Here is a 9,139-nt window from a genome sequence, read left to right as displayed (position 1 = left end):
AAATTACCTGCTGACTTGAAAAGGTCAGAGAATAGATAAATATGGAGATAAAACATTTTTACATCACTACACAGGTGCAGGGTAAAAAGCTGTTTGTATTGGCAACAGGGTAAGCTACACCATCGCAGGTCATGCTGACTCGGAAGAAATCCTGGCTCTATATTGCACATTTCTAAACATGCCTGGGTCTTCCAACAAATACTACAGTTCCTAAAACTACTGAATACTGGAAAGCATGTTGGACTATTTCAGCTTGCCCCAAGTATAATTCAGTTATGAAAACTTGTATAGAGTAAGGATATAGCTGGGAGATTTTGGCCCATTTCTGTTGCTTTTATTCTCTTCCTTCTCTCACTCATTATTTTCAGCTAACTTTGTATCTTTCTCTCTACTTTGAAATGCATCTGTGTTCTCTGAAACTGCTCTGATTGCAATTCGACAGTGTGCTCTAAAATCCACATCTGCCAAACTAACTTAAAATTCTTGGTCAGATTAGCTGGAAGATAAAGTGTTCAAAACACATATATGTATCTATGGGTGTCTACATGCAAGGTACATTGATTGTAATGTTGAATGAGTATTTATTGTAATTTTTGTTTACTGTTCAAATATACCGTTATTTTTGCCAGGAGTAACTTTATTATCATCATTGCCAGGCTACCTCCCAAGATATGGTTTTATCAGATTTCTTTACTATTAGCCCTGCAGCTATCTTAGAACATCAGCATCCATTTGTTTTGTACCACTGGCTCTCAGTGTTCAGAAAAGAGAAAAATTGGGTTCCACAAAAAACTGTTTTCACCTGCTGAGATTCGGTACAAGGACTATTTTCCTTTAGCTAAGAGAAATGAGATTTTGCTTTGCAGGTACAAAATATATTGTACATTATTTCCATGCATACTAGTTAAAAAAGAAAAAAAATACCCAACCAAACAAGGATGAAGTCTCTAAGAAGTTATTTGACTAGAAAGTAAGACTCCAAAGTCAGCACTTGAAGAAGATAATTCAAATAAAAATGCTTATAACATACATCCAGACTTTCTGAAGTGCAAAATTACTTACAGGTTCTATATAAATATACACTTGGGGAGTATCAGGATAGGGACCTATCAACGTTTACCTGCAGCGCAATGAGTGCAATACCACATATATCAAATCACACCATTCCAGAAATTCAGAATTCACAAGTATTTTAAGATTGTTGTAGTGCAAACAGTAGCATTTCCATGTATAGTATGTTCTGGTTTTACAGTTATTCTTGCTAATATTGTTTGTAACAAATAACACTTTGAATAGTGATTTAGTTACAACTAGCTACAGCATTTATTTTGTCATTAAGAGACCTAGCTGTATAATATTATACCAAAAGAACAATAAATTAAAAATATAAATACAGTAGATCTGAGAAACACAAAATGTCTCCATAAAGACAGAAGAACAGTGAACATCATGGATATTTTAGTAGATGTCAGTAAATTTAATCTATTATTGTATTAAAATCCAAAATCCTGCTTCTGATTTTTTGTAGTTTTTCCACTAATGCTTTCAGCAGTAAATGCAAGGAAACATTTGTCCTGATATATCAAATAGTCTAACATGCAAAGACAATTGATTAATTTATCTGAACCCTTGCTTGAAATGTATATGGGGATAAGATGAAGTGTAAAGTCTTAACAACATGATGTAAGCTCAAAGTACAGAAAGATTTACCAACTTCTATAGTTAAAAGACAGTGGCAGAAAATGCTTTTAACAAGAGACATCATAGGGTTAAAGCCAAATTTTTCTTGAACAGATGATATTTCAGATGGCCACACTATTCCAGATGCATCAATTTCCTTGAAAATCCAATCCATATATGTGCATATGCTGTGCTGGCAGGAGGACTGACTGAAATGGCCAAAACCCAAGAGCTAATATTCTTTTGGCCAGAATAATGCAATTATTATTTTCCTAGCTATCAGTCTAAGCATACAGAGCCATCTGTTATGCAAAGCAAACATACACATCTCAATTACAGAAAATGCAGTTGCCTTGACAGAATTTGGATTACACCACTAACCAGGGCTGTAAAATTTGTTTTAAGCTAGTGTATAATGGATGCCTTTCAGGAGTTTCCTAATTAGCATTTACCTGCTTAAACTAATTATCCATCCTTCTTCTTTACTGGATTATTAAACTTCGTTGGATACTATGCATAAAACAGATTAATACGAGCATAAGACAATAATAAACATTAAAGTTCCGATTCTTTACTGTATTAACAACATGGTGGCGCACCAATTTCAAAATTTGAGATTCTTGATACTAACTCCCAAACAGATTAAGGCAGGGATTAAAGTCTATTACAAAATGAGGGACTTTAATGAGAGACAAGAATACCGATATGAGATAGAAACAGCTCTGTTTCCATTTCTATCATTTGGTTTTCTAAAGCCAGCACAAAATAACAATTACTGAAGTTATTACAGCCAATTGCTTGCATGTTCTTTGAGGAGTTAATGAACCTCTATTTGTATTCTCACCAGCTAATATTTAAAAATAGTCTTTTGCTGGACCAAATGTTAGAATTTCCCATTTCACTGTTGTTGGGGTACAGCAAAACTGACAGTTACCAGTGCTAATAGTTGCTTCCTCATAGCAGTATGGCCCCCAATTTAAAGGAGCTGAAATAAATATTATCTCAGTTTTTCTTTTTCTCCTCAGGGTAAATGCAATAGAAGTAGATTATCCTACTCTGAAAATCATCATGCAAAATCTTTCTGCTGCATTTCTAAGTACAAGTAGAAAGAAGCTATCCTTCCCAAACATTTCTGAATGCTGTAGGATTAGGAATAAGCATCAACAAGCAACTTTTCTCCCACTTTTGTCCTGCCTTTTAGTCTTTGAAAAACAGTTGTCAGCAATTAAATGAAAAAAATATATAAACTATTATATTTTATAAATTTGTCTTTTCATATCAGTGAGCATTTGTGAAAGCGGCAAAATGTGTCCTTGTTGGAACCCTCCCTGCAAGACATTTTAATGGTCTCTTTCAGCATTTCTTGACTCCAAATGACTCTCTGTCATCGTGTCAGCTCCCTGGATAATGCAGGGTACTCCATAAACATCCAGTAATAGGACACAAGGGAAGTACTATTAGTATGTCCCTTTCCTATCAGGTATAGAGGTTTAAAGTTCAAAACAACTGAGAAAAGAAACTTCATTTGTTCTCAATAAATTAATAATGATCCTTCATGGCAAAAAGTTTTCAGGCATGAGTTTGTCTTATCTCAATGTCCAATACTGATAGATATGTTTTTCAACTACTTCTCAGGATGAACTAGATGCAACTTTAAAGAATTAATTCAATAATCCACACAAAATACAGAAACTAAATTATTATTTCTTTAAGAATGATTAACAGAAGAACACATCATACACAGTTACGTTCTAGAATCAAAGGATGTACTTACTTGGGACAGGCCTAAATAGATGGAGACAGTTTCTGAAATGTACAAAAATTTTCCTTCTTGATTTAGTGCAAATACAAATCCATCCAGGGACTACAGAATAAGGAAGAAAAAAAAAAAAGTGACCAGATGAATAAAAATTTCTAAGTTCCAGATACAAATCAATTCAAATAAAGGCATTGCAGAACAAATTGAGGAAAATGTTCTGATGTTCTGATTTCTATGAGAGAGTTTTTAATTTGAATCCTTAAGACAATTCCTTTACATTCTGTCTACATAGTAACAAACAGCATATGAGTATATTCCAAAGTTCAAGGATTTATTGTCATGCTTACATATGCCATATACTGTATAAAATTTATCTCATTTGCATGACAGAAGAAATACAGAAAAATAAAATATTATTCAATTTTTTATAGGAAGAAATAAATAAGGAAAACAAATAACCTCCCAATCAAATGGTATATAAGAAGATTCTCCCACACCCTCTGCCATCTCCCAGAATCAAATCAGCAAATTTCCACTTCCAAAAACTGAAAAAGAGAAAATAAAATCCTACCATCACTCAAACCACTATGGACCTCAATAATTTGTTAATTAATTGAGGATTACACACACACGCACGCACACACACACACCGCACCACCCCCATTTTCCTTTTGTGAGACAACAAATAAAGCCAATCAGCAGATTACTGTCAAATATGTTTACAGCTTAGGTCTATAGAAATGTTATGAATTTCATCCCTTTGGTGTAAAACTCTAGATCAGATTTTATTTTGACAGGTTCAAGTCTTTGGATGTGGTTTCCATTGCAACTGCAAAAATCAAAATACGACTACACAGATTAATGCATACCTTTTGAAACATGACTGCTGTTAATAAACAAAGGACTATATTCTAAACTGACACACAGAGTAAATCACTGCACATCAAGACAGAAATATACCTCTAGGAATAAAAGCAAATCTTCATTGGGAAGAAACTGCCTTTCATACACTATATGTACCTTTACTTTTATGCTTTTTATGAGGCTGATTATTGGCAAACAAACATTCACCACTGCAAAAGTAAAGTTAAAATATTCCAGAAATTAGAAATGCTAAAATAACTCCTAAGATAACAAACACCCCAAATGTTGTGATGAACAAGAAACAATCCCAAAAAATCCCACCCCAAATATCCCCTTGCGATAAAAGTATGTGTAAAGTAAAAATATAACTGTAGCATTTGACAGATCAACCTGGTTTTGAAAGAAAAAATAAGAGATGCACACAAATTTGATGGAGATATATGATGACAAAGTCATGTAATCATTTCACTCCTTTTCAATCTTTTCACTCCCTTTCAAACATAGAACAGTGATTTCTGGGGGTTTTTAATTTTTTTATTCTTCTGCTTCTTGATTAATTTCTAACATGCTGCTGGTCAGAAGCTGTCTTTGCCAAGTGTTCACCCCTCTCTGATGTAGTAGCTGGTGGAATTAGTTCAAAAATCTGTGTTTTCTAAAAAGAATAAACCACATATTGGAAAACAAACCCTCACTAAAGACACTGCATTAAAGAAAGACTCTAATTTATATTTATGAATTAATAAAAATGTAAATCTGCATAGATTTCCTTCATGTAAAAACGTTTATATTATGCAAGCCATTTATGGCCTCTTATAAATCATCATCATTTCTTTTCAAATGATTAACATCAGTTCCTTGAATTTTAACATCAATAACAGGTGGAAAATTTAGAGCACTGAAGTTCAGACTTAGACCCATACAAGGACAATCAAAACCTTTACACATTTGATCTCCCCCACCATGTACCATTTCTTTTGCTACTATCCACTTTCCCCATCACAGAAAGATCAGAAGAGTAAATCTTTAAAGGTCTTGGTTTAAATTTTCCTGATGCTCCGTCCCATGTTCCTTTGAGGAAATCATTTTAATCCTCTGACAGAAATAAAACAGAGAACCGTCACCCTGATTTCCAGGCCACCTATATATGTTCTTCCTAGAACACCATTCTCCACAAGCAACAATAAATTGCCATACTGAATCAGACTAACAGCCTGTCTACAGCGGCTGGTTTTCCTGGGGCTGACAGTGTGTACCTAGGTGCTTCAGACCAGTGTTTGAAATATCCATTATGGTTATGTAGGTAATGACAAGCCAATTAGAAGCTTCTTTCTAAGCTCAGGTTGTTACTAGTTGGCGTGACAATGATATCTGATATTCCTTATAATTATTTTTTATAACTAGTGTGCTCAAGACCTTTTGGGTTTTGTTTTTTTTTTTTTTTGTTTGTTTGTTTTTTTTGAATCCTGTTATATTCTTGGCTCAATGATATCTTGAGGAAAGAAGTTTCACAAGTTATCCGTGTATCATATAAAAAACACTTTCCTCTTCTCAGCTTTTTATATATATAGGTTTTTAATGTGCTCTCCTTGTTCTTTTACTCAAGTTACATACAGTTGGAGCATCTTTATGATCTGTTCTGTTTAATACACTGCGTTACTGTATAATTACCTGGCATATCTGGACTGAGCAAAAAATAATTCTCTGAGTCACTGATGGCTTTCCTACTTCTTTTCCACACATCATCTATTTAGGAATTCAGGCTTCATAATGAAACAAAAGTTTGAAGAAAGCTTTTAGTTCTGATTAGGCATAAAAGTTTTCCTTAGTGTTGTCTTGGAATTGGCTGTTTTGCTGGAAAAATATAAACAAATAAAACTACCTGGTCGACGCAACTGTACCAAGAAATTTCAACCTTTGTGGCTAAAGTTTGCAAAGATCAGCAACGAGGAAGGGTATTAACGTGAGAAGTGTTAGACATCTTAACTGCTTGCTACTTTTCCATGCCATTGACTCTGATCCTCTCCTTTCAGTTAAACAGTTTAAATTCTTTATCCTTTTCCTCTCTTTCTTTTTGGGACACTCTTCCTGACTTTTGCCGCCTAGTTTTACAAGGTAGATAGTAAGGAGGCACCGCTGATGGACTGGCAGAGCCAATGTAGCATACCCACAACTCTTCTGGCTTCTTGCATGATTAGTCATTTCCCTTGCTGTAAAATTGGTTCATTATGTTAAGCGAGACACTAAGTACTGATCAGTTCTTCTTTCTCCATTTCCTTTCCCTCCTCTCTAAAGTTATGCATGGGTACAAATACTGACCAAATCCAGCATTTTGTTTAATAGAGCAAAATCAGAAAGTTCATATTTTGAAAAAGCCACAGATTAATAGCTAATGGAACAGCTAACTATTTCCATGCCCAAAATACAAAGACATTAGAACAAAGGCCCCAGGAAGTAAGCTCAAGTCCTAAAATAACAATAAAAATAGGGGAAGAAGTAGCCACCTTCCAGTGCAAGGCAATTCCTCCCACCAGTACGAAAGGGCTGAGATGCACCACTTTTGTGACAATGTTGTTGTTCCTTGTACAGGTCAAACAGCAGTTCTGAAGGACTGTCTCATTCGTTATTCATAGGTATTATTTATGAATATTTATTATTTAAGTAATGCGTGTTGAAATTTTTCAATTTTTCATAAAGCGTATGTCCTTTGTGCATGCCAAGAGAGCAGCAGACTTCAGAGAAGGTGGCAGGCAACACAACAGAGGTTACGTTATATACTGAAAAAGAGTATTTGATACCATTGTATACTACCTGTTTACAAACAATTTGTTTTAATGAGAAATCTCTGGAAGGACACAATAAATGTGAAAAGGGTACTGGATTTAGTCAGCTTTCAAATCTCTCTTTCTAAATGAGTGCCACAATGTAATTTCCAGCCAGAATTTCTGAACAGTTTCACTGTAGTTCAACAGCAGGTAGGACTCCTGTTTCAGATGTTCCACAGTTATGACCAACTATAATATAAATAGGGCCTGCAAAGGTAACTGCTTTTTCATAAAATGTCCTATTTTCATTGAAGCAAGGCTGTGAATATAAAGGCTGAGTGCCTTCTGTTGGGAAAATATTCTTGAGTTAATTTCTTTTTTATTTTTATAAAAGAAGTTGACTGTCATAAACTCAGTCCTATCCCATCTAGTGTGGCAGCTGAAAAAGGGTCAGGGTGACCCCAAATGAGAATTTTGAGCACAATCCAATTTAAGGAAGACTGGCAACCTCTTGTTTAAACCTACACTTACTGTTTTTTATGCACAATGTGATTAAAGCTGAAGTTCCCTAGTACTTTTGATTTCAGAAAACCATTATGTATTATGCTGTTTCAATCACCACAGGCTACTTTTTAATATTTTTTTTTTTTCAACTGCCCCACTGTTTTCAACAGGCGCCAATTAAGATTCTAGGGTCAAAGGGTTAATTACATCTTCTTACCCACTATGTAGAATTTTCTGATTATTAACCAAGGTTGGATTAAGATGAAAAAGAACTGACACAAATGTTAATGCTTGCCCCTCCTCGAAAAGATTTATCATAATACCATGCTGAAATCTATATGCTTTCTTCAAAGCTGTTAGAGAATGAAATCTTAGAGGAAACACAAAAATAATGCTTTATAGTCATCCAAGTATCTGATTTACTGAGCCAGTTTTCTTATTCCTGAAAACTGTTCCAAACCAGCCACACAGGACTGATATAAGATTTCCTTTGTCACATACCAGCAAGTCAATGTGGTAGACATGAAGGAAGTGAGACTCAGATGTAAAAGTCACTAGCTACAGCACCTCTGCATAATAATGCCAATAATTATAATTTATATCCTCTGACATCAGAATAATATGAAAATGTAAAGTGCACGTTTTTAACCCAAAATACTAAGTGCCTCTTACAGTATTTGTAGAATAGTGAGGTTATTTCCTCTCAGGATATGAAACCTACTGTACCACTTTGACCGAATATGCAGTAATGTATAATGCATCGTACTAAACGGATTTATATTTGTCAGAGGAATTTTGTCCTCGCCATTTTTGCATATTCCCACTACAGGCAAATTTAATTCACTGAAGTCTTACTACAGTGTCCTTCTGGAGAATATCCTCATATTTCATACTATCCATGAAGTCCCTAATTCTTTCTAGTGTATTCCAATGATGCAAAAAACCCTGTTACCCTGACCTAAACTCCAGTTAGAGTGAAGAATTACCAGTAGGCTAGGTTATTCTAATGACAGATTATTTTAAACTAAGCCTTCACCATCTGTTCCACCCCCTAATTATGAATGCAAAAAGAACATATTTCACAATTACATCAGTAAAAAGTAAGATATACATGATTTAAATGCATGCATGTGTTCTTTGTCCAATGCAGCACGCATCTGTGATGTTTTTCTCATCATTCAGGCTCTGATCAGAAGATAGGGGCTGGGGAAGGAAATACTCCCCCATGATAAAACAGATTAATTGATATACTAAACTTTTTCCTGGCAAACAGATCATCTTAATTAGAATTTTTCACTGTTGTGACATAATGATATTATAACTGGAGCTGAGCATTAATTTGAGGACAAAGCCTCTCACCAATTAGACATACAACATTCAATAACAGGAAAAATGTTTTTGGTTTTTTTTTTAAAGAGAGGCAGTATTGGATGCATTTGACATTTACGAAAGCAAATAGTCCCTCTCATAATAAACATATCATTGCATAAATTATTTATTGTGTTACAGCATGGCTTATAAAACATGATTTACTAAAGAGAGCAACAAAAAAGTAAGTTTCATTTCAACA

General features: G+C 34.5%; 1 protein-coding gene across 5 annotated transcripts in view; it reads right to left on the bottom strand.

Moving 5' to 3' along the window:
* Positions 1-9,139, bottom strand: part of NPAS3 (neuronal PAS domain protein 3) — a 607,981-nt gene that overhangs the window by 180,990 nt on the left and 417,852 nt on the right. For all 5 annotated transcript variants that reach the window (XM_074149299.1, XM_074149300.1, XM_074149301.1 and 2 more), the window contains one exon: positions 3,455-3,544. In XM_074149299.1, the coding sequence (XP_074005400.1) occupies positions 3,455-3,544 (90 nt within the window). The remainder of the gene's footprint in view (positions 1-3,454; positions 3,545-9,139) is intronic.

This window comes from Numenius arquata, chromosome 6, assembly GCF_964106895.1.
Source record: "Numenius arquata chromosome 6, bNumArq3.hap1.1, whole genome shotgun sequence".
Classification (NCBI taxonomy): domain Eukaryota; kingdom Metazoa; phylum Chordata; class Aves; order Charadriiformes; family Scolopacidae; genus Numenius; species Numenius arquata.
The sequence above is the reverse complement of the archived record's forward strand: the minus strand, read 5'-3'. Positions and strand labels throughout refer to the sequence as shown.